The sequence below is a fragment of the Oncorhynchus nerka genome, linkage group LG27 (assembly GCF_034236695.1).
Source record: "Oncorhynchus nerka isolate Pitt River linkage group LG27, Oner_Uvic_2.0, whole genome shotgun sequence".
Taxonomy (NCBI): domain Eukaryota; kingdom Metazoa; phylum Chordata; class Actinopteri; order Salmoniformes; family Salmonidae; genus Oncorhynchus; species Oncorhynchus nerka.
In genome coordinates this window covers 56,824,149-56,851,379 of record NC_088422.1, presented here as the reverse complement: position 1 = coordinate 56,851,379, position 27,231 = coordinate 56,824,149, and the positions used below count along the sequence as shown (strand labels likewise).

The following is a 27,231-nucleotide window of genomic DNA, read 5'->3' as shown; positions in this document are numbered from 1 at the left end:
ATGTATTTCAAGGCCTACCTTCAAAATCAGTGCCTCTTTGCTTGACATCATGGGAACTCTAAATAAATCAGCCAAAACCTCAGAAAAATAAATCGTAGACCTCCAAAAGTCTAGTTCATCCTTGGGAGCAATTTCCAAATGCCTTAAGGTACCACGTTCAATAGCACGCAAGTATAAATACCATGGGATCACGCAGCTGTCATACTGCTCAGGAAGGAGACATGTTCTGTCTCCTAGAGATTAACGTACTTTGGTGAGAAAAGTGCAAATCAATCCCAGAACAACAGCAAAGGACCTTGTGAAGGAAGATGCTGGAGGAAACAGGTACAAAAGTATCTATATCCACAGTAAAACGAGTCCTGTATCGACGTAACCTGAAAGGCCGCTCAGCAAGGAAGAAGCCACTCCTCCAAAACCCCCATGAAAAAGTCAGGCTACGGTTTGCAACTGCACATGGGGACAAAAACTGTACTTTTTGGAGAAATGTAAACGTCTGACTTCAACTGTGAAGTCAGACGTTTACGTACACCTTAGCCAAATACATTTAAACTAATACATTTACATTTAAAATTCCTAACATTTAATCCTAGTAAAAATTCCCTGTCAGTTAGGATCACCACTTTAGTTAAGAATGTGAAATGTATATGTATATATATGTGTATATATATGTGTATATATATATGCACATAGACAGTGTGACTAGTGTGGCATACTAATTTGCTAAACGTTTATCTTGTAGAACTAAGAACAGATATAGCCCTTGGTTCACTCCAGATTTTACTTGCACTTGACAGCACAAAAACATCCTGTGTCGTGCTGCATTAGCATCAAATAGCCCCCGCGATATGCAACTTTTCAGGGAAGTTAGGAACCAATATACACAGTCAGTTAGGAAAGCAAATGCTAACTTTTTCAAACAGAAATTTGCATCCTGTAGCACAAATTCCAAAAAGTTTTGGGACACTGTGAAGTCCATGGAGAATAAGAGTGCCTCCTCCCAGCTGCCTACTACAATGAGGCTATGAAACACTGTCACCACCGATAAATCTACGATTATCGAGAATTTCAACAAGCATTTCTCTACGGCTGGCCATGCTTTCCACCTGGCTACCCCTACCCCGGTCAACAGCTCTGCACCCCCCTCAGCAACTTGCCTGACTTAGAATATGTGGACAACTACAAACACCTAGGTGTCTGGTTAGACTGTAAACTCTCCTCCCAGACTCACATTAAGCTTCGCCAATCCAAAATTAAATCTAGAATCAGCTTCTTATTTTGCAACAAAGCCTCCTTCACTCATACCCTTGTAAAACTGACTATCCTACCGATCCTTGACTTCGGCGATGTCATTTACAAGATAGCCTCCAACACTCTACTTAGCAAATTAGATGTGGTCTATCACAGTGCCATCAGTTTTATCACCAAAGCCCCATATACTACCCACCACTGCGACCTGTATGCTCTCGTTGGCTGGCCTTCACTTCATATTCATCGCCAAACCCACTGGCTCTAGGTCATCTATAAGTCTTTGCTAGGTAAAGCCCCACCTTATCTCAGCTCACTGGTCACCATAGCAACACCCACCCGTAGCACCTGCTACAGCAGGTATATTTTACAGGTCATCCCCAAAGCCAACTCCTCCTTTGGCCGCCTTTCCTTCCAGTTCTCTGCTGCCAATGACTGGAACGAATTGCAAAAATCACTGAAGCTGGAGACTTATATCTCCCTCACTAACTTTAAGCATCAGCTGTCAGAGCAGCTTACCGATCACTGCACCTGTACCCAGCCCATCTGTAAATAGCCCACCCAACTACCTCATCCCCATATTGTTATTTATTTTACTCTTTTGCACCCCAGTATCTCTACTTGCACATCATCATCTGCACTTCTATCACTCCAGTGTTAATGCTAAATTGTAATTATTTTGCCACTATGGCCTATATATTGCCTTACCTCCCTAATCTTACTACATTTGCACACACTGTATATAGATTTGTTCTATTGTGCTATTGACTGAACGTTTGCTTATCCCATGTGTAACTCTGTGTTGTTGTTTTTGTCGCACTGCTTTGCTTTATCTTGGCCAGGTCGCAGTTGTAAATGAGAAATTGTTCTCAACTGGCTTACCTGGTTAAATAAAGGTGAAATATATTAATATTTTTTAATAATACATCTGCCATAAGAGCTGGGATTGGGGGGGAATGAAAGGCACCTATTGAATTTTCACTTGGCACTAGACACTTATCTCACAGTCTCCCTCATTTTATCCTTATATATAGTATATAGATAGACTGAACGGTTCCAGCAGCAGATGTGGCAGGTAAAGGGTATATAGCAGTACTGCTGGTAGCCTGGTTGCCCTACTGTGGTGTTGATGGGGCTGTATTGCTTGGACCACGTCATTGCTGCTGGTAGATGGTTTTTTTCTGGAAGTTATAGAGGTGAAGAGATGTCTGAGAATTGAATAGCCTGATTGAATATGGCTGTGACTGACGTGGTGGCATTCTGTTTTTGGAGTATGAGTGCACAGGTTGGAGTTATCACCTTTGTTCCCAATCTCATTTGGAGTCAGGCTGATCCAACAAAAATACATGTTATACAAACTATATCAACGCCCCATCCGTTATTTTAAACCACAGCAATCAAAATGAAAGAAACATAATTACCTGAATATCTTTCCCTACCTGTCTGTTTCGCTCATCACTTTGCTTGGGCGCATCTGTCGCCTTGGATTACATTAAAGAAAAATGTCATGCAAGCACACTCTGTGTCATCCACCGCCACCCCACGCCACTGAGTGAGAGGACACCCACCTCTCGACTCGAGTGAAAGGGTCAATCACTCACGCATTGCCTCCTGTCGTCGTGCCCGCGCACTGCCATGCTGGTCCCTCTCTCTTTTCTCTCATCCGTTGCGCGCACTCCTCGCCTAGGACTATTTTAACTGCCTGCCCTCCGTTCCGTTCCGTTTCTCTCCCCCTCCTCCGCGCCAAGCCACGCTTTCATCATCATTTATTTAGTCGGTAATGCTGCTTCTATCTGACGTCACGCTTCGACTTAGTCGCCAGCTCTGGCCTCCACTTGTCGCTCCTCCGAGTGGTTTTCGGCGGCAGAGGATAGGAGAGGAGCGGCGGCGGCTTTTCTGGAGATGCGGGCGCCGGACTCCCACTGCCAGCGTTGTCGCGCACTTCATTTGAGCTAAAAGGGGCCGAGGCAAGGAGCCCCTCCATCGGGGGCTGCCCAGAATAGTTTACCGCGATGAACCTGCACTCGGGGCGGGCGGCTGTGGCCATGATGCGGATGATGGGCTGTAATAACGGGCGCTTTGCGCGGTATTTTCTCCACAGCGACTGCGTGGTCGACGAGAAGACGGTGGTCTTGACCAAGAAGGAGAATGAAGGCTTCGGCTTCGTGCTGCGAGGGGCCAAAGGTAAGAGGCTACCCTGGTGTCTCCCACATTCTCCTTATCCCTTTCTCATGGTCACTGTATATGTAGGCACTGCACATTAAACAAGATAATAACAGCCTATGTATTTGATCTATGTCTCTATATGGTAAAATGTTAATGAGATTTAAATGGTTTTGCCCACCTGATGTAACCACAGGAACCCCTCCACTCTGTATGGCAATCACCTATAGCCTACTGTTTAATGTAAACAGTAGGCTATAGGCTAATGTCTGTCTGTCTGTCTGTCTGAGCATCAATATCAATGTCTAGCCAGCCAGGCACAACACACACGCATAAACACACACACAAAGACTAACAGCACTTCTGTCCACCTCTCTAGAGCAGAGCCCTTCATGGATCCAAATAGTTGGACGGTTCCGAAATGGACCTGGGGCTTTCCCATCTCCATAAATACATGTTTTAAATATAGAGACCTGTTCCGAACGGACCCGAGGACAACTAAACCCGTTCCTTATAGATCTGGCCGGCTCCAGACCCGGACGGATCCGAGGCAGCAGAAAGTCCATTTTAAACTCCTTTTTTAACCAGAGCTTTTTTTAACAAGCATTTCGCTACACTCGCAACAACATCTGCTAAACGAGTATGTGACCAATACAATGTGATTTGATTTCAAGCGGAAGGAAGAGGGGGTAGTTACAAACACAGTTACAAACAACAACTCCATTCAGAATATAAAGTCGTAGCCTACCTGTTGGCTCTTGGTAATTGTAACCTATTCTTCTCCTTTAACTTTGAATTCTATCACTTTAATTGCATCTTCCGTTGATTAATATCTCATAACTTATTGCCCACATGGAGGCTCTATGACTGTAGCCTATTGCCTCGTTGATGACTTATGATTGGCCAACAATTGCCTCATGCGCCACTCCGGTGAAAATCAAAGAGCAGAAGGATAAATGATACATTTCTCTCTCTCTCTACTGCAGCAGTCACATTCAGATCTATATGGGTCCTTCCAGACAAGTCTGTCAAAATGACACATACCCGAGACCCGTGACAATCATATCAGATCCTACCAGACCCTTGACATTATTTAGAATTCTGGATCTCGGGTGTTCGGATACAGGTGGATCTGTGAAGACCTCTAATTTAGAGCACACACTCGCAAATGCACATACTCGCAAATGCACACACACACACACACACACACACACACATCAATATCAGCCTGCGTTTAGGACATGTTGTCAGGACATTAGTGCGATTGTCCACACATAATTTGATATTCCACCCCTCATGTGATGCTGTCTAAAAATAGCCCGCTGAGCGGCTGTTTTGGTTTCTATGACGATTACAGCCATGTCATAATCCACACTGTCAAATGCTGCGAGGTGGCATACTCTCATTGGTCTGCACTGTCGAGAGGTACATTTTCTTTTTTAGAGACATGGAGGAAGAAAGTGACAGCGAGAGGAAGAGAGAGAGGAGAGTCATTTAGCATTAAAAACAACAAGCCGAATGTACTACAGTTGTTCTGACAATGCCATCACCCAAGGGAACTGAGCCAGCCTTCTTTATCCTCTGGCACTGTGCACTTCACACACACACACACGCACTCTGATGCTCACAAACACACACAACGGAAACACACAAAATCGCACAAAAACACAGACACACAACGCACCCACTCTCACATAAAATCACAAATGAATGCTTGCGCAAACACGCTCCCACGCACACAGTGCCTAGCATCTCTCTTACAGCAAGAGGGAGATTGATCAGAAATGTCACTTGTCACCATTGGTTTCTGGCTGCCACGAGGACATCATGTGAATATCACTGGTCAGTGGAAGAGAGGAGAGGAGAAGAGTTGGGAGAGGGGAAAGAGAGAGAGGGTGACAGGGGAAAAGGGTGATGATAGGGAGACGGGGAGAGAAGATAGACAGGAGTATAGGAGATGGGAGAAAGAGATCTTACTGGCCCCTACCACCAGAGCAAACCTTGTGTCTAGACACACACACACACACACACACACACACACACACACACTGCCATGCATAGACATTAGGACAGCAGTAATCTAATCTGGCTGTGTTGATGACAGCACAGTGTCTGCAGCCTTCCACCTTATTGAATTGGCAATGACCTTTGTGGGTTTATTGGTGATGAATGGATTCTCTCTGCTTGTCTCTGGTGAATACTCAGATGTTTGTTTTGTTTGTTTGTATGTTTGTCCGCCGACCACAAAGCCAATGCTAAACCCTGTTATTTCATTCTCCCCATCCACCCTAAAAATGTAATGTAAATAAAGCTGATTGTGTGTGTGTGTGTGTGTGTGTGTGGATCTGGAATGGGGCTAGATCTCCATAGGCTCAGGGTTGAGGAAGGGAGTGGTGTCCCGGATAAGGTGACCCACTAACCTTCTCTCTCTCACTTTCTCTCCCATAGCGGACACGCCCATCGAGGAGTTTACTCCCACCCCTGCCTTCCCAGCCCTCCAATACCTGGAGTCGGTGGACGAGGGAGGAGTGGCCTGGCAGGCGGGGCTAAGGACCGGGGACTTCCTCATCGAGGTAAGTGTGTGTGTGTGTACGTGCGTGCAGGTGTGTTAATGTATGCACTTTTATGTGAGAGTGGGTGCATTTTGTGTGTGTTTGTGTGTGTGTGTGTGTGTGTGTGTGTCATACTACTCTTCACTTCCTTTCCCAAACAGAGTTCTTTCTTCCTGCTGCTAGAAGCAATGAGATTAGTTGTAGAGATCCATTTTGGGATGAGTGAGAGCTGATTGGTGATATCTGTTGGCACTTGATCTTAGGTCCCTCTTTATTTTACAGACCGCTATTTACCTGGCATTTACTTAGAAAGCACACGATGGTATGATAATTATGCAATAAAAAATGTATGATTAAATGTTGTTTCTTTAGGATTAATTACAACAAGCCCAACTTTGCATCTTTTTGATACCAGGTATCACCACTTGTCCTGTCTCTGCTCAATTCTTTGAGTTTTGGAGTGCTTTTGGATCAGACCAGTGAGTCCCAAACTCTGGGTCAGGATCCACCACTAAGTCAAGGGTAGTTCCATGTCTGGTGGCAGATGAAGATGTGATTATGTCCAGTAGGATTGGTTTGTTTTTTTGTGGTGTAAGGCATTAGGTGGGTCACAGCCAAGGATGTAGTGGGAAGAGCTACATCCAGGTAGTGATAGCCAGCTTAGGCTAGTATCACACAATAACAATCCGGAGACCTGAAGAACTGTTTTGTGTGTACTTTTCGTGTTCTGTTTTTGTGGGATAGTGGTTATGATGGTGCTGTTTGAGAATTGTTATGAACATGGTTGTGAATCCCTGTTGGGCTTGCGTGCAATACTGTATGTGTGTGTAACGAGTGCAAACAGTGCAACTGTAACCAGTGCAGTGCTGTGGTTGGCTCTTGCCAAATGGAGCAGCAAATGATGAGAGAGAACTGCATCTATCTGCAACTCTCCCTCGCTCTCGGCCTCCATCTCTGGCTTTCTCTCCTCTCTCTCCCTCACTCCTCTCTCATGAGCTGTTACACACACTCTTTCCTCTCATCTCTCTATTACAGCATCTTAAATCACAGACCACCCACTGGGCAAAAACTGGTTGAATCAACGTTATTTCCACATCATTTAAAAAAAATCAACGTGAGGATGTTGTGACAACGTGGAAAACTGATTAGATTTGCAAAAAGTCAATGTTAGGGCATTTCATTTTTTTTAACCTAAATCCAATAACTATTTTTTATACCTGGTCGACCAGGGTGCCAGCGGTGAAAGTCGGCGATGAGGGCCAGGTCCAGGATGTCCTAAGCAGGGACCCAGCACTTCTCCTACGGGCCATAACCTTCCCAGTCAACCAGGTACTGGAAACCCTTGCCCCGAGGTTGAACCCTCAGGAGGCGTCTCACCGTGTACGCCGGATGGCCGTCGATGAGACGGGAGGTGGGGTGGGCCTGGAAACAGGAGACAAAAGGACAGTGAGACAAGGCTTAATCCTGGACACATGAAAAGTGGGATGTATACGAAGGGAATGGGGCAACAGAAGATGAACAGCAGTGGGACTAAGGACTTTAGAGATGGGGAAAGGACCAATAAAACGGGAGCAAAGTTTACGGGACTCCACCCTGGAGGGGCAGGTCCCGCGTAGACAGCCATACCCTCTGTCCGAGATGATAGTTGGGAGCCGGAGTCCGGTGGTAGTCCGCTTGTCGATGATACCTAGAGGTGGCCTTGAGAAGAGCAGGCCGAGCTCTCTTCCAGGTACGCCGACAGTGGCGGACGAACATTTGGGCCTAGGGTATGTTAACCTCTTCTTCTTTCTCTGGGAAGAGCGGGGGATGATATCCCATGGAACAATCGAAGGGCAAAAGCCCAGTGGCCGGGAAGGGAAAAGTGTTCCGGATGTACTCCACCCACACAAGTTGCCGGCTCCAGGTGGTGGGGTTGGTTGAGATGAGGCACCTAAGCGCAGTCTCATGGTTTTGATTGGCCCGCTCCGTCTGGTCGTTGGACTGGGGATGAAACCCGGAGGACAGGCTGGCCGACGACCGAATGAGGGTGCAGAACTCCTTCCAGAATCTGGATGAGAATTGAGGACCAAGATCAGAGCCAATGTCAACAAGGAGTCCATGGATTCGGAAGACGTGCTGCACCATGAGCTGGGCCGTCTCCTTGGCGGAAGGTAACTTGGGGAGAGAGATGAAATGGGCGACTTTAGAGAAACTATCCACTACTGTCAGGATAGTGGTGTTGCCATCACGGAGGAAGCCCAGTGACAAAATCCAGGGATATATGGGACCAGGGGCGATGAGGAACAGGTAGTGTGCTGAAGGAGGCCAGCCGGAGCCTGCTGCAGAGTCTTAATCTGAGCAAACAGCATGCAAGTGGTGACGAAGGCTGAGACGTCAGAAGCCATAGTGGGCCACCAGAAGCGTTGTCAGAGGAAGGCCAGGGTTCGACAGGAGCCGGGATGGCAGGTGAGCTTGGGGGAATGAGCCCATGCTCAGGCCGAATCATGGACAAACATTCGGTCCAATCCATCCCCACTCTCACATTTTCAGGATCCATCTGAACACTCCCTTCAGCGATGACATGTCCCAGAAAGAAGATAGCGGAGCAGTGAATTTCACACTCCTCAGCTTTCACAACTGGTTCTCTAGGAGGCGCTGAAAGGACTTGTCGGACATGGAGGACGTGTTCTTGAGCAGGACGGGAGAAAACAAGGATGTCGTTGAGGTAGGCAAACACAAATCCATTCAACATGTCACGGAGCACATTGTTGACCAGGGCCTGGAACACTGCGGGAGCGTTGGTGGGTCCAAACGGCATGACCAGGTACTCATAGTGTCCACTAGGTGTGTTGAAGGCTGTCTTCCACTCGTCTCCTTCGCATATTCGAACTAGGTGGTAGGCATTCCAAAGGTCCAACTTGGAAAAGATGGTTGCCCCCTGAAGACGTTCGACAGCCGAGGAGAGGACTGGTAGAGGGTAACGATTATTCACTGTGATGTCATTGGTAGTCGATACATGGACGCAGGCTCTTGTCATTTTTTCCCACAAAGAATAACCCTGTGCCGGAAGGGGAGGCAGATGGACGAATGCTCCCAGCAGCCAGAGAGTCCTCAATGTACTCCTCCATGGCCTTGGTCTCAGGGCCAGACAGGGAATATAGCCACCCACGCGGCAGTGTTGTGCCTGGGAGGAGATTAATAGCGCAATCGTAGGGACGATGCGGAGGGAGGGGGGTGGCGCGAGCCTTGCCGAACACCTCCAGGAGGTCCTGGGATACCGTGGGAACAGCAGAGAAATCCGAGGTGTTACCAGAGCCCACAGGAGGACATCCCAGAACAGGCTGAGCCACCTTCAGGCAATGTAAGTGGCAGAACGGGCTCCAACCCAGAATATAACCAGTGGTCCAGTCAATAACGGGGTTGTGTCTCTGGATCCATGAAAATCCCAAAACAACAGGAACATTGGGAGATTCAATGAGAAGAAGCTGTATGGACTCACTGTGATTGCCCGTCACACACAGGTTAATGGGCACCATGCTGACCCTGCCTATGGTGTGTCCGTCCAGTGCTCTGGAGCCATAGGAATGGAGGGGGGTTGTGTGGAGATACCAAGCTCCAATACCAGAGTAGCGTCCATTAAACTCTCATCAGCTCCAGAGTCAATGAGCACCCGGAGAGATTTAGACCGGTCACCCCACAGCAGGATAACATGGAAGAGAGAATGAGAAATGTGAGTTAGAAAACTCCCAGTATGACCCACCATGGTACTCTTACCTAGCTGATGAGTCTGGTCTTTTACTGGACAGACGGATTTCTAATGCCCTCTAGCACCACAATACAGGCAATTGTTGGAGTTAAGCCTCTGTCGTCGTTCCTGAGGTGACAATCTAGCTCTGCCCTGTTGGATAAGCACTGTAGAAAATGAGTCGCTCGCTCACGATGTTTCCCGAGGGGTCTCGGGTGACTTCGTATCCTGTCAGTGTCAAAGGTTAAAGGTGGCAGTTTTACTGCAGGCTGCTGGTAACATGAAATACACAGTTCACCAGGGCCGAGTTCACCAAGCTGCTTGAGGGATCTCCTCCCCTCCCCTCTCTTCTCCCCCCCTCTCCTCTGTTAAACTGTCTGTAATGTTGAGACTCCTTGCTGTTAGAACACTGTTTATGTCTGACCTCTTGTTCCTCAGACATTGCAGTTTTTGGCAAATGATTGTGCCCTTAGCTGATGGGCTAGACTGCATCCCAAATGGAACTCTAGTACCTTTAAAGTGCACTAACATTTACCAGGGTCTTGAACAGGATGCACAATATACCAAAACACACTTTTTATCCCCAAAATGATTTGGCAGTTAATGCCAAAAACATATTTTTCATTGAACTTCCATTTCCTTCCAAGAGGCTGAATGTCTCTTGCCTATTCAGTCTATGTCTTAAGAACCAGTGGCTTACTAATGTTAAGTGGAGTCTATGGCCCAAAGTATGGAGTGATTTCAGTGCCAAAGGAAATTGTATTTCAATTTCATAATTTAGAAGTTGTATTATGATATTGAATTTTTATTTTATATATATTTTTTATTTCTAATACATAAATGAAATCATTGAATTAATAAATTGAACTTGTATTTAATGATTTTAAACTAATTTCAATTAATATTGCATTAAGTTTTTTAAATTTCTTGAATATTCAAATTCAATATTTACATATTTATTTTCAATATGGTAGCTATTACATTCAATGTCTGTGAATCAAGTTTACAAACTATAATTTCAAGTTTATCAAAGTTTAAAATATTCAACTTCTCAAATGCATTCAGATTCCGTTTTCAATTTCAGCTTCAAAACCAGAGACAACATCCTGGTACTTTGCCAGCCAGGAACGGAGGAGAATAGATAGAAGCAAATGCTCTCTGTGGTAAAATAACATTTTAAGTAGAGAAATTGTAGAAATAGGCAGAGTTTATGAATTTGTGGCTGTGGTAACTACGGAAATCGCTAAAATACAAGTAAAGTATTTTGGGTATACTGGACTGTAAGTGGCTGCCACAGCAGTTTGAGGACCTTAGTTACAGTGCCTTGCGAAAGTATTCGGCCCCCTTGAACTTTGCGACCTTTTGCCACATTTCAGGCTTCAAACATAAAGATATAAAACTGTATTTTTTTGTGAAGAATCAACAACAAGTGGGACACAATCATGAAGTGGAACGACATTTATTGGATATTTCAAACTTTTTTAACAAATCAAAAACTGAAAGATTGGGCGTGCAAAATTATTCAGCCCCTTTACTTTCAGTGCAGCAAACTCTCTCCAGAAGTTCAGTGAGGATCTCTGAATGATCCAATGTTGACCTAAATGACTAATGATGATAAATACAATCCACCTGTGTGTAATCATGTCTCCGTATAAATGCACCTGCACTGTGATAGTCTCAGAGGTCCGTTAAAAGCGCAGAGAGCATCATGAAGAACAAGGAACACACCAGGCAGGTCCGAGATACTGTTGTGAAGAAGTTTAAAGCCGGATTTGGATACAAAAAGATTTCCCAAGCTTTAAACATCCCAAGGAGCACTGTGCAAGCGATAATATTGAAATGGAAGGAGTATCAGACCACTGCAAATCTACCAAGACCGGGCCGTCCCTCTAAACTTTCAGCTCATACAAGGAGAAGACTGATCAGAGATACAGCCAAGAGGCCCATGATCACTCTGGATGAACTGCAGAGATCTACAGCTGAGGTGGGAGACTCTGTCCATAGGACAACAATCAGTCGTATATTGCACAAATCTGCCCTTTATGGAAGAGTGGCAAGAAGAAAGCCATTTCTTAAAGATATCCATAAAAAGTATTGTTTAAAGTTTGCCACAAGCCACCTGGGAGACACACCAAACATGTGGAAGAAGGTGCTCTGGTCAGATGAAACCAAAATTGAACTTTTTGGCAACAATGCAAAACGTTATGTTTGGCGTAAAAGCAACACAGCTCATCACCCTGAACACACCATCCCCACTGTCAAACATGGTGGTGGCAGCATCATGGTTTGGGCCTGCTTTTCTTCAGCAGGGACAGGGAAGATGGTTAAAATTGATGAGAAGATGGATGGAGCCAAATACAGGACCATTCTGGAAGAAAACCTGATGGAGTCTGCAAAAGACCTGAGACTGGGACGGAGATTTGTCTTCCAACAAGACAATGATCCAAAACATAAAGCAAAATCTACAATGGAATGGTTCAAAAATAAACATATCCAGGTGTTAGAATGGCCAAGTCAAAGTCCAGACCTGAATCCAATCAAGAATCTGTGGAAAGAACTGAAAACTGCTGTTCACAAATGCTCTCCATCCAACCTCACTGAGCTCGAGCTGTTTTGCAAGGAGGAATGGGAAAAAATGTCAGTCTCTCGATGTGCAAAACTGATAGAGACATACCCCAAGTGACTTCTGTAATCACAGCAAAAGGTGGCGCTACAAAGTATTAACTTAAGGGGGCTGATTAATTTTGCACGCCCAATTTTTCAGTTTTTGATTTGTTAAAAAAGTTTGAAATATCCAATAAATGTTGTTCCACTTCATGATTGTGTCCCACTTGTTGTTGATTCTTCACAAAAAAATACAGTTTTATATCTTTATGTTTGAAGCCTGAAATGTGGCAAAAGGTCGCAAAGTTCAAGGGGGCCGAATACTTTCGCAAGGCACTGTATCTACAGGGGTGCTGACAGGGCTAAGTAAGATTGTGGTGGTTAGCCCAGATCAAGACTGTTAGCAGATTGCTACAGTACATAGTCATTTCTCAAATGTAGCAGCTCCCCCCTCTCACTTTCTCGCTCTCTCTTCCTCTCTAATTCTCCTACAGCAGTTCATGGAGATCTCTGGCATCCAAGACAATGAATATGGTACAGTACAGTACACGGATGTTCTCGCTGTATCTCTCTGCCTGAGTGTGTTTGACTAGAGATAGCGAGATCGGGAGGAAGACTGTTATATAACGCTCCACTTTCCCGGGTCAGGAGAGTGCTGTGTGTGACCACTGTATGTATGCAAAGGCAGCTGCTCCCCTCAACCCCCGGGTGTGTTTGTGTGTTTGTGTGTGCACGCGTGACAGTCAGATCTCTTCCCCACTGCTGCCTATTCTGAGCACTTTACTGTCAATCTAGTGCTACACAAATACAGCATATACAAACGCAAAGTCTCTTACCAAACCACAATTCTACCAGTGGACTGATAACGCTATCTCTTTACCCAGTTAGTTACAACAAAACAGTAAAGCTAAGTCTTCGTCATTTTAGCGCATTGCTAATAAACACTTTGCTGTGTGATATTCTAGCACTGTAAAAATGCTATGTTGCTAGCTAGCTCAGTTCCATGCTATTATAGCAGCCAACCATGCTTTTCCAACAGCCCCCATGTCTGTGCTCAGTGATATTGATTGGATTACAACCATTGCCCTTGACCCAATTATGCCTGAGTGTGTGGCCAATTTTCTCTCTGACAAGCAGCATTGTGATGATAGCTAAAGGGTCTGTAATATCTAGCGCTGCAACCTGTTAACTTGTCAACTGCATCCACTTAGCACTATGGATATGCAGTGTTCAGCAGACTATGTTTGAGATTTAGAATGCTAGAAGAAGGCACTATGGCCCTATTCAGGCGGGATTAGTTTGACTTTGGGAGGTCAGGTAATGTATTACTACATGCACGAGCACAAAACACCACCTCCATATTTTTTGTCCCGTCTTAATCTGCCATGTCACATGGGAGAGTTTATTTGTTTATTCACATTCCCGGTAGTTTAAGCCGAAGCAAAAGGGGTCCACACAAAAACATAAAACACGACAAGTAACAAAACACTGATAGACTAGAACAGTCACACAAATGTAAAATACTATGATATACAAAAAATACAACTAAAGAATAACGTGTGTGTACTGTAGATTGAGTGTGTTAGAGTGTTTGTATGTGTCATTTCACATCCCCTATTGTGCCATGAGATGTTTTATAAAAAAGAAACGAGGGAATATTGCTGTTTGCATGATTAATTGGGTCATGGCTCTGTATATAATACTGTGCGTTGCCGTGAATTTGTTTGGAGACTGTGAAAAGACCACTGGTGGCATTTCTTGTGGGGTATATATGGATGTCTGTGCTGTATGTTATTTAATTATGCAAACAATCTGGAATTTTCTTTACAGTAATATTTCTCATAAAAACTAGAAGAGAAACAGTTAATCCATCCTAAACCCTTAACCAGGAAAGACTGGCATGCAAGTTGTTGATGTTGTTTCTGTATGTGCAGGTAAGGGCATGGTGTGCTTTTTTTTGAGCCAGCTGCAGCTTTGCTAGGGTTTTCTAGGTCTTTCTTTCCTGCAATTGACTATATTTTTTAAATTGATTTATTTCACCTTTATTTAACCAGGTAGGCGAGTTGAGAACAAGTTCTCATTTACAATTGCGACCTGGCCAAGATAAAGCAAAGCAGTTCGACAGATACAACGACACAGAGTTACACATGGAGTAAAACAAACATACAGTCAATAATACAGTATAAACAAGTCTATATACAATGTGAGCAAATGAGGTGAGAAGGGAGGTAAAGGCAAAAAAGGCCATGGTGGCAAAGTAAATACAATATAGCAAGTAAAACACTGAAATGGTAGTTTTGCAATGGAAGAATGTGCAAAGTAGAAATAAAAATAATGGGGTGCAAAGGAGCAAAATAAATAAATTAATTAAATACAGTTGGGAAAGAGGTAGTTGTTTGGGCTAAATTATAGGTGGGCTATGTACAGGTGCAGTAATCTGTGAGCTGCTCTGACAGTTGGTGCTTAAAGCTAGTGAGGGAGATAAGTGTTTCCAGTTTCAGAGATTTTTGTAGTTCGTTCCAGTCATTGGCAGCAGAGAACTGGAAGGAGAGGCGGCCAAAGAAAGAATTGGTTTTGGGGGTGACTAGAGAGATATACCTGCTGGAGTGTGTGCTACAGGTGGGAGATGCTATGGTGACCAGCGAGCTGAGATAAGGGGGGACTTTACCTAGCAGTCTTGTAGATGACATGGAGCCAGTGGGTTTGGCGACGAGTATGAAGCGAGGGCCAGCCAACGAGAGCGTACAGGTCGCAATGGTGGGTAGTATATGGGGCTTTGGTCACAAAACGGATTGCACTGTGATAGACTGCATCCAATTTGTTGAGTAGGGTATTGGAGGCTATTTTGTAAATTACATCGCCGAAGTCAAGGATTGGTAGGATGGTCAGTTTTATGAAGGTATGTTTGGCAGCATGAGTGAAGGATGCTTTGTTGTGAAATAGGAAGCCAATTCTAGATTTAACTTTGGATTGGAGATGTTTGATATGGGTCTGGAAGGAGAGTTTACAGTCTAACCAGACACCTAAGTATTTGTAGTTGTCCACGTATTCTAAGTCAGAGCCGTCCAGAGTAGTGATGTTGGACAGGCGGGTAGGTGCAGGTAGCGATCGGATGAAGAGCATGCATTTAGTTTTACTTGTATTTAAGAGCAATTGGAGGCCACAGAAGGAGAGTTGTATTGCATTGAAGCTTGCCTGGAGGGTTGTTAACACAGTGTCCAAAGAAGGGCCAGAAGTATACAGAATGGTGTCGTCTGCGTAGAGGTGGATCAGAGACTCACCAGCAGCAAGAGCGACCTCATTGATGTATACAGAGAAGAGTCGGTCCAAGAATTGAACCCTGTGGCACCCCCATAGAGACTGCCAGAGGTCCAGACAGCAGACCCTCCGATTTGACACACTGAACTCTATCAGAGAAGTAGTTGGTGAACCAGGCGAGGCAATCATTTGAGGAACCAAGGCTGTCGAGTCTGCCGATGAGGATGTGGTGATTGACAGAGTCGAAAGCCTTGGCCAGATCAATGAATACGGCTGCACAGTAATGTTTCTTATCGATGGCGGTTAAGATATCGTTTAGGACCTTGAGCGTGGCTGAGGTGCACCCATGACCAGCTCTGAAACCAGATTGCATAGCAGAGAAGGTATGGTGAGATTCGAAATGGTTGGTAATCTGTTTGTTGACTTGGCTTTCGAAGACCTTAGAAAGGCATTGTAGGATAGATATAGGTCTGTAGCAGTTTGGGTCAAGAGTGTCCCCCCCTTTGAAGAGGGGGATGACCGTAGCTGCTTTCCAATCTTTGGGAATCTCAGACAACACGAAAGAGAGGTTGAACAGGCTAGTAATAGGGGTGGCAACAATTTCGGGAGATAATTTTAGAAAGAAATGGTCCAGATTGTCTAGCCCGGCTGATTTGTAGGTGTCCAGACAGTAATCAAGATGGGACAAGACCAGAGCCTGAACCATTAGTACAGTTGATTTCTGTCAAAAACGCAGGACATCTTTTTATAACAGACGTACCTCTCCCCATCTTCACACCAACTTTATCATTTTGTATTTGTATTTATTAGGGATCCCCATTTGCTGCTTCCGAGGCAGCAGCTACTATTCCTGGGGTCCAAGCTCTTTAAGGCACTCACATCACATATAAAACAAGATAAGACAGTACATCATATAACATTATTCCAACACAACATGCAGTGCTTTGCAAAAGTATTCTTCCCCCTTGGAGTTTTTCCTATTTTGGTGCATTACAACCTGTAATTGAAATAGATTTGGATTTGGATTTCATGTAGTGGACATACACAAAATAGTCAAAATTGGTGAAGTGAAATTTAAAAATGTACTTGTTTCAAAAATGTTTTTTTTTTTTTAAATAGGAAAAGTGGTGCGTGCGTAGAAACGTCCTCTCACTTCCAACTGCGTTTATTTTAAGCAAAGTTAACCTGTAAATATTTCTATGAACATAACAAGATTCAACAACTGAGACATAAACTGAACAAGTCCCACAGACATATGACTAACAGAAATGGAATAATGTGTCCCTGAGCAAAGGGGGGTCAAAATCTAAAGTAACAGTCAGTATCTGTTGTGGCCACCAGCTGCATTAAGTACTGCAGTGCACCTCCTCCTCATGGACTTCACCAGATTTGCCAGTTCTTTCTGTGAGATGTTAACCCACTCTTCCACCAAGGCACCTGCAAGTTCCCGGACATTTCTGGGGGGAATGGCCCTAGCCCTCACACTCCGATCCAACAGGTCTCAATGGGATTGAGATCTGGGCTCTTCACTGGCTATGGCAGAACACTGAAATTCCTGTCTTGCAGGAAATCACGCACAGAACGAGCAGTATGGCTGGTGGCATTGTCATGCTGGAGGGTCATGTTAGGATGAGTCTGGAGGAAGGATACCACATGAGGGAGGAGGGTGTCTTCCCTAACACACATCATTGAGATTACCTGCAATGACAACAAGCTCAGTCCGATGATGCTGTGACACACTGCCCCAGACCATGACGGATCCTCCACCTCCAAATCGATCCCGCTCCAGAGTACAGGCCTCGGTGTAACGCTCATTCCTTCAACGATAAACGCTAATCCAAACATTACCCCTGGTGAGACAAAACCGCGACTCGTCAGTGAAGAGCACTTTTTGCCAGTCCTGTCTGGTCCAGCAACAGTGGGTATGTGCCCATAGGCAACATTGTTGCCGGTGATTTCTGTTGAGGACCTGCCTTACAACAGGCCTACAAGCCCTCAGTCCAGCTTCTTTCCGCCTATTGCGGACCGTCTGAACACTGATGGAGGGATTGGGCATTCCTGGTGTAACTCGGGCAGTTGTTGATGCCATCCTGTACCTGTCCCGCATGTGTGATGTTCGGATGTACCGATCATGTGCAGGTGTTATTACACGTGGTCTGCCACTGCGAGGACGATCAGCTGTCCGTCCTATCTCCCTCTAGCGCTGTCTTAGACGTCTCACAATACGGATATTGCAATTTATTGCCCTGGCCACAGCTGCGGTCCTCATGCCTCCTTGAAGCATGCCTAAGGCACGTTCACACAGATGAGCAGGGACCCTGGGCATCTTCCTTTTGGTGTTTAGAAAGGCCTCTTTAGTCAGTAGAAAGGCCTCTTTAGTGTCCTAAGTTTTCATAACTGTGACCTTAATTGCCTACTTTCTGTAAGCTGTTAGTGTCTTAATGACCGTTCCACAGGTGCATGTTCATTCATTGTTTATGGTTCATTGAACAAGCATGTTTAAACCCTTTACAATGAAGATCTGTGAAGTTATTTGGATTTTTACGAATTATCTTTGCAAGACAGGGTCCTGAAAAAGGGCTGTTTCTTTTTTTGCTGAGTTTATATTCACGCCCTTTGCTATGAAGCCCCTAAATAAGATCTGGTGCAACCAATTACCTTCAGAAGTCAGATAAATACAGTTCACGTGTGTACAATCTAAGTGTCCCATGATCTGTCCCATGATCTCAGTATATATACACCTGTTCTGAAAGGCCCAGAGTCTGCAACACCACTAAGCAAGGGGCATTACCAAAAGCAAGCGGCACCATGAAGACCAAGTAACTCTCCAAACAGGTCAGGGACAAAGTTGTGGAGAAGTACAGATCAGGGTTGGGTTATAAAAAAATATCCTAAACTTTCAACATCCCACGGAGCACCATTAAATCCATTATTAAAAACTGGAAAGAATATGGCACCACAATAAACCTACCAAGAGAGGGCCTCCCACCGATACTCACGAACCAGGCAATGAGGGAATTCATCAGAGAGGCAGCAAAGAGACCAAAGACAACTCTGAAGGAGTTGCAAAGCTCCACAGTGGAGATTGGAGTATCTGTCCGTAGGACCACTTTAATCCGTACGCTCCACAGAGCTGGGCTTTATGGAAGAGTGGCCAGAAAAAAAGCCATTGTGTAACGGTTTTCTAATGGAGAAGGAGAGTCGGACCAAACTGCAGCGTGTAGATTTCGATCCATGTTTAATAAAACAACGTAACACGAATCAAAATATAAACTCAACAAAACAATAAACGTAATGAAAACCGAAACAGCCTAAACTGGTGCAAACTAACACAGACTCAGGACATCAAGACACTAAGGACAATCACCCACAATACAACCAAAGAATATGGCTGCCTAAATATGGTTCCCAATCAGAGACAACGGTAAACACCTGCCTCTGATTGAGAACCACTTCAGACAGCCATAGACTCTCCTAGAACACCCCACTAAGCTACAATCCCACTATACATACACACCAAAATCCCAAGACAAAACACACCACAATACAAAAACTCTATGCCACACCCTGGCCTGACCCAATACATGAAGAAAACACAAAATACTTAGACCAGGGCGTGACACATTGCTTAAAGAAAAAAATAAGCAAACACGTTTGGTGTTCTCCTAAAGGCATGTGGGAGACTCCCCAAACATATGGAAGAAGGTACTCTGGTCAGCCTAAGATGTATTACCTTTTAGTTTTATGTTTGGCATTAACACAACCAGTCACAATGTTTCAATCTGATTAGGCTACTTCAAAAGTCTTCTGTAGGCTACCTGCGCACGCTTGTCCACTCTAATTCCAACATCCAAACATTTGATGAATGGAAAGAGACCTGTTCCAAAACACCAAAACGTTTAATGACATTCAGAGATTGTCAAGCCAAGCCTTCAATAATGGGTGCATGGTAGGGAGGGATGTATTTTCTGTTTGTCAAGATTGGCATACTCTACGCAAACCTTGATGTTGAAGTGCCCGAAGTCAGTATGCAGTTATGCTTTGCTTTGCTTATTGGTTGTGTGAAGCATTAGCACAGGAACCTGTTGGTGGAAAATCCGTTGCATATATTTTATATAATTATAAATATAGCATAAAAAAAAAAAATGAAAATCTGATTTCCCCCTAACTGGTCGTTGTCTGCAGCCAGCTCTGATTGTGATATGGTGAGGTTGGACCAAGGTGCAGAGAAGAGACCAGACGAGGAATCAGTGGTTAAGGATAAACATAATACTTTACTGAGAAACGGTAGCCACATGATCACAGTACACTTGAAAAAAAAACAACAAACACCAAGTCTCAAACTCACTCAGGAAACAACCGCACACTGTAAACAATTGGAGGCTTCTGCAAAGCACAACAGAAAACACACCTCTTTTAACAGGGAAATCATAATGAGTAAATTGGACACACCTGAGTGTCGTTAATGTCTCTAGGACAGTCTCTGCCGCCCTCTGGTGACAGGTGGAACCACTGCAGGGTGTCTCGGACCAACAGATGCTGAACAGTGTCGGCCGGGCGACCATCAACAAGTTTAGGGGGCAGAGGGGCAGGTGTGGGAGGAGAGAATGGACTGGTCCTCACCATCTTGAGACGGGAGACATGGAAGAATGGATAGACACTCATAGACCTGGGAAGCTGGAGACAATAGGTGACCGGGTTGATGCGACTCAGGATCTTGAATGGTCCTATGTAGCGTGGAGCGAGCTTCTGCGAGTCCACCTTTAAGGGAAGATCACAGGTGGACAGCCACACCAGTTGACCTGGTCGGAGGAGCCGAAGAGGCCTTCAGTGCTGGTTTTCCTAGCCGAAGAGGCCTTCAGTGCTGGTTTTCCTGGTGTTGGTGTCGGGCAGAAGAGTGGAGCAAAGAGGATCGCCCTCTGATCCAGGTACGGCGTCATCGTCGAATGATTGCCTCAGGCGGGGGGCAAACCCGAACTCACACTTGAACGGTGACAGTCCAGTGGAAGAGTTCGGCAGTGTGTTGTGAGCATACTCCGCCCAGACGAGGAACTTCCTCCAGTTGCTGGCCTGGGTGGAGACAAAACAGCGGACAAACATTTCCAGCTCCTGGTTTGCCCTCTCCGTTTGCCTATTTGACTGTGGGTGGAATCCCGGGGAGAGACTCACTGATGCCTCCAAACAGGGAGCAGAAGGCTTTCCAATTCCATGCAACGAACTGGGGCCCACGATCCGAGACCGGTCCTGGGGAAGTCCGTGTAGTTGAAAGACATGGGTAACCATGAGATCAGCAGTCTCCTTCTCTGAGGGCAACTTGGGTAAGGCAATGAAATTGACTGTCTTGGAGAACTGATCAATGACCGCCAGGCTATAACTGGTAATGCTTATGGCTCTGAGATATGAATAATATTATTACACAGATCATACATGTAACGTTAGCTAGCTAACAGTACTCTTTAACTTGCAATGAAACCAACTTTCTGCCAAAATTGGAAATGTACACTACCGGTCAAAAGTACTCTTTCAAGGGTTTTTCATTAATTGTACTATTTTCTACATTGTAGAATAATAGTGAAGACAACAAAACTATAAAGTAACGCATATGGAATCATGTAGTAACCAAAAAAGAGTTTAACAAATCTAAACATATTTTACATTTGAGATACTTCAAATAGCCACCCTTTGACTTGATGACAGCCTTCTGCGTTCTCTTTTCGACTTCCTCTGCATTGGCAATCAAATTCCTGAATTTTCTCAATTTTACTCTGATCCACCGAGCATTCCACTGATTTCAAAACTCTGTCCTCCAGAAAGTGGAGAGCTATCTTTCAAAATAATCTGTGGTAGAAAGGATTACCTACACATACTGAGCAGCTCATTATTGAGCCGCTCATTATAGACTCTCTTGCGAGAGAAAAAAGGTTTGAATTTGTGAAAACTCCATTAACGAAAAACCCAGATTGTCAACCCAACCCCTTTAATAATAAATGGTACTTGCCCTTTTTTCATACAGCAACACCGCACTCCCACTTAGAATGGTTACGCAGTGCAGCAGTCATCTAGCAACCATCGGCGCATTGTGCCTGCATGTATAATGCTGATGATAATGATGCACACGGAGGGAGAAGCCTTCTGAGCATGTGCGTCAGAGAGACACTCTGGTATCGGCAGAGAGCACAGAAATCAAACCTTATTGGTCAGGTCTGGAACCCTGGGTTCAGAGGAAGGAAATAATGGCGGAGTAGGCCATGTCACGTCAGTCCAAACTTTGTTTGTTGTGTATCACTACACCTTTTATTCACAGGAGGTTGGTGGCACCTTAAATTCAGGAGAACGGGTTTGTGCCTAATGACTGGAGCGGAATAAGTGGAATTGTGTCAAGTACATTAAACCCATGTTTTCCAGGTGTTTGATGCCATTCCATTTGCTCCGTTCTGGACATTATTGTGAGCCGTTCTCCCCTCAGCAGGCTCCTGTGCTTTTACAAAAGATAATTATTGGCTGATAATTCATTAACTTATTATCATTACAGAAGGTATGGTCTTTGCTTTGGTACCTGATATGATGCATTTGAATGAATAAGTAAAAATCTTTAAGAATTTTAATCGGCCGATTTTTATTTTTAAATTATTATTATTTTTAAATAAATAATCTTTACCTTTATTTATTTATTTGTAACAATGACAATTACAACAATACTGAATTAAATCTTATTTTAACTAAATATAATACATCAATAAAATCAATTTAGCCTCAAGTAAATAATGAAACATGTTCAATTTGGTTTAAATAATGCAAAAACAAATTGGAAGAAAGCTAACCTTTCAGTTCCTTACTCAGAACCTGAGAACATATGAAAGCTATATATATAAAGCAATATTCCCAGGTAAGAAGTTTTAGGTTGTAGTTATTATAGGAATTCTAGGACTATTTCCCTCTACCATTTGTATTTCATTAACCTTTGACTATTGAATGTTCTTATAGGCACTTTAGTATTGCCAGTGTATTAGTATAGCTTCCGTCCCTCTCCTAGCTCGAACCAGCAACACAACGACAACAGCCACCATCGAAGCAGCGTTACCCATGCAGAGCAAGGGGAACAACTACTAGAAGGCTCAGAGCGAGTGACGTTTGAAATGCTATTAGTGCGCACTAACTAGCTAGCCATTTCACTTCGGTTACACCAGCCTCATCTCGGGAGTTGATAGGCTTGAAGTCATAAACAGTGCAATGCTTGACGCACAACGAAGAGCTGCTGGCAAAACACATGAAAGTGCTGTTTGAATGAATGTTTTCTATTTTATTGTGCGGTTTGTGTAGCGCCGAATATGCTAATTATTTTGTTTACGTCCCCTGCGGGTCTTTTGTGGAGTTACATGCTATCAGATAATAGCTTCTCATGCGTTCCCCGAAAAGCATTTTACAAATCTGACTTGGTCGATAGATTCACAACGAGTGTAGCTTTAATTCAGTATGTTGTATGTCAATTTTAATGAAAGTTTGAGGTTTATCAACCTCTATGGTGGCGCTCTTGAGCATTTCTGCTGATTTGATCCCCACAGCGGGAGCACTTCTCTAACAAGTTAAGGCATAGATTAAAATCCATATTAAAGGCATCCTTATGTATAGTGTAATGAAACTACAATGATTCACCCTCATCACGATGTTCCTTCCTCAAGAATATTTGAAACCATCGTGTGTGTGTGTGTGTGTGTGTGTGTGTGTGTGTGTGTGTGTGTGTGTGTGTGTGTGTGTGTGTGTGTGTGTGTGTGTGCAGTTGAAGTCGAAAGTTTACATACACCTTAGCCAAATATATTTAAACTCAGTTTTTTACAATTCCTGACATTTAATCCTAGTAACAACTCCCTGTCTTAGGTCAGATAGGATCACCACTTTATTTTAAGAACATGAAATGTCAGAATAATAGTAGAGAGAATGATTTATTTCAGCTTTTATTTCTTTCATCACATTCCCAGTGGGCCAGAAGTTTACATACACTCAAAAAGTATTCGGTAGCATTGCCTTTAAATTATTTGACTTGGGTCAAACTTTTTGGCCCATTCTTTCTGACAGAGCTGGTGTAACTGAGTCAGGTTTGTAGGCCTCCTTGTTCGAACACACTTTTTCAGTTCTGCCCACACATTTTCTATAGGATTGAGGTTAGGGCTTTGTGATGGCCACTATAATATCTTGATTTTGTTGTCCTTAAGCCATTTTGCCACAACTTTGGAAGTATGCTTGAGGTCATTGTCCATTTGGAAGACTCATTTGCGACCAAGCTTTAACTTCCTGACTGATATCTTGAGATGTTGCTTCAATATATCCATGTAATTTTCCTACCTCATGTTGCCATTTATTTTGTGAAGTGCACCAGACCCTCCTGCAGCAAAGCACCCCCACAACATGATGCTGCCACCCCCGTGCTTCACGGTTGGGATGGTGTTCTTCAGCTTGCAAGCCTCCCCATTTTCCTCCAAATGTAACGATGGTCATTATGGCCAACGGTTCTATTTTTGTTTTATCAGACCAGAGGACATTTCTATAAAAAGTACAGTCTTTGTCCCCATGTGCAGTTGCAAACCCTAGTCTGGCTTTTTTATGGCGGTTTTGGAAGAGTGGCTTCTTCCTTTCTGAGCGGCCTTTCAGGCTATGTTGATATAGGACTTGTTTTACTGTGGATATAGATACTTTTGTACCTGTTTCCTCCAGCATCTTCACAAGGTCCTTTGCTGTTGTTCTGGAATTGATTTGCATGTTTCACACCAAAGTACATTAATCTCTAGGAGACAGAACGAGTCTCCTTGCTGAGCGGTATGACAGCTGCGTGGTCCCATGGTGTTTATACTTGCGTACTATTGTTTGTACAGATGAACGTGGTACCTTCAGGCATTTGGAAATTGCTCCCAAGGATGAACCAGCCTTGGCTGATTTCTTTTGATTTTCCTATGATGTGAAGTAAAGAAGCACTGAGTTTGAAAGTAGGCCTTGAAATACATCCACAGATACAAATGATGTCAATCAGCCAATCAGAAGCTTCTAAAGCCATTACATAATTTTCTGGAATTTTCCAAGCTGTTTAAAAGCACAGTCAACTTAATGTATGTAAACTTCTGACCCACTGGAATTGTGATACAGTGAATTATAAGTAAAATAATCTGTAAACAATTGTTGTAAATTTCCGACTTCAACTGCACATGCTGTAGATACATTGTACATTGCTCAAAGCCAGTGACATGTCATTAGTAAAGATTTCAAAAAGTAAGGGGACTAGACAGCTGCTCTGAGGAATTCCTGATTCTACCTGGATTATGTTGGAGAGGCTTCCATTAAATAACACCCTCTGTGTTTTGTTAGACAGGTAACTCTTTATCCACAATTTAACAAGGGGTGCAAAGCCAGCAGATGACTATTATCGTTAATGTCAAAAGCTGCACTGAAGTCTATCAAAACAGCTTCCACAATCTTTTTGTCATCAATTTCTCTCAGCCAATCATCAGTAATTTGTGTAAGTGCTAACCGTGCTGTCCATGCATGTTGAATGTCCTTCCCTATAAGCATGCTGAAGTCTGTTTTTTTTGGTAAAGGGCTTATTGGTCAGCTATTTGAGCCAGTAAAGGTGGCTTCACTATTCTTATGTAGCATAATGACTTTAGCTTCCCTGCAGGCCTGAGGGCACACACTTTCTTTTAGGCTGTAATTTTCGCAGTAATTTTCCATCCAAGTTGTCATTGTTGATAGACAACAATACTTTTTTCACCTCTTCCACACACAATGCTTATCTTTCATAATTTGGTCAGTTATACTTGGATGGGTAGGGTCTGCGTTTGTTGCTGGCAAGTCATGAAAGTATTTGCCAATATCAGTGGGTTTTGTGATGCCATCTGTTTCAATAAATCATGTGGCTGAGTTTGTCTTTTTTCCCAAAATTTAATGTAAGGTGCTCCAAATATTTTGACTATCATAGTATAGTTGCTTCTTCTTTTCATTCAGTATTGTCACATGATTTCTCAATTTTCAGTACTTTTGCAAATCGGTTGTGCAGCCAGACTTATTTGTCATTCTTTTTGCTTCACCCCTCACAACCATACAATTTTTAAAATCCTCATCAATCCATTCATTTTCATAATGGGTACATTCTTATTACTAACTAGAATAAGCAGTTTCATAAATGTGTCAGGTGCAGCATCTGGTTGCTCCTCATTACAGACCATCAAATATTATTCCCTATATTAGCCCCAGCCTTTGGGAACTTTGGTGTTCCGAGATATGGCTACTATATTGTGATCGCTACATGGATTTGGATACTGCTTTAAAGCAGCTTTTCCGCACCATTAGTAAAGATGTGATCAGTACATGTGGATGATTTCTTTCCTGGGCTGTTTGTAAATACCCTGGTAGGTTGACTGATAACCTGAACCAGTTGGCAGGCACAGGTTACAGCCCAACACGGGCCAGCCCATACCAATCCCACACCAGCCCAACACAGGATAGCGTGCACCAACCCATCACAGGCTAGCCCACACCAGCCCAAGATGGGCCAGCCCACACCAGCCCGACACAGGTTAGCCTAGAATAGCCAGACACAGGCTAGCCCATATCAGCCCTACACAAGCCAGCCCACACCAAGCCCAGCACAGGATAGCCCACACCAAGCTAGAGGTGGGCGCTCATTCTAATATTTATATCGTGGTTTGCACACAGTTCTTCTTGTGCAACCGTTACTGAGAATGTCGTTCCAGTTTTAGTATTATGGGATCCCCATTTGTTTAAATGTTGAAAAACGCAACAGTTTCTCTTGTAAAAATATATGTATGATGGTAACAACTTCCCTAAATACCACTCTTTCTCTGTGTGTGTGTGTGTGTATGTGTGTTAGTATCTTAGTATCACATGTGGTCTGTGCTCTGGCATTACATGGTTTCACTCGCACACATTCTGATCTGGAACATCTGAATGGATTAGGTTCCATGGCTACTGGACCAAATTCACACCGTCATAACTGTATTGTGTTATACTGTTGTGTGTGTGTGTGTGTGTGTTAGGGCACAGATATATAAATATGTGTATTGTAAGAGTATGTGTTGTGTGTGTTGTTAGGTGAACCAAGAGAATGTGGTGAAGGTGGGCCACAGGCAGGTGGTCAACATGATCCGTCATGCAGGGAACAGCCTCATCATCAAAGTGGTAACGGTCAGCAGGAATATGGACCCTGAGGATACCGCACGCAAAAAGGTACTACACCCCTACACCACTTCATGTTATGGTAGAAAAAGGAATGCACCATCTCAGTAGTAGCACAATGCTGTCCCAACAACCAACGCTTATGCAAAAATTATACATGTATTTTGGGTGTTGAAATGTGCCAATAAAGGCCAAATTCCAAATGTATTCTCTCTCTCTTAGCCCCCCCACCGCCAAAGAGAGCCCCCACCACCGCCCTGTCTATGCGCTCCAAGTCTATGACCTCTGAACTGGAAGAACTAGGTAAGGGGCAATCTGATAGGCTCTCACAAAGGAGTCACTGAGATGAGACTCTCTAACCACGCCCTCTTTTCGATTTTTCTCTTCTGTCCCTATTGGTTTGTTATTTATCTCCCATTAGTGGAAATCAGTAAAGGTAAGGAGTGAAGCTAAACATACACTAAGTGCATCTAATATTCAACATATTCAACATGCTGATTCATT

At 43.9% G+C, this 27,231-nt stretch overlaps 1 protein-coding gene across 1 annotated transcript in view; it reads left to right on the top strand.

The window, feature by feature from the left end:
* The window catches only part of LOC115112514 (SH3 and multiple ankyrin repeat domains protein 2-like), a 155,069-nt gene that overhangs the window by 85,038 nt on the left and 42,800 nt on the right, over positions 1-27,231 (top strand). The window contains 4 exon segments of the mRNA XM_065011797.1: positions 3,347-3,429; positions 5,857-5,981; positions 26,644-26,803; positions 26,950-27,030. Of these exon segments, the coding sequence (XP_064867869.1) occupies positions 3,347-3,429; positions 5,857-5,981; positions 26,644-26,803; positions 26,950-27,030 (449 nt within the window).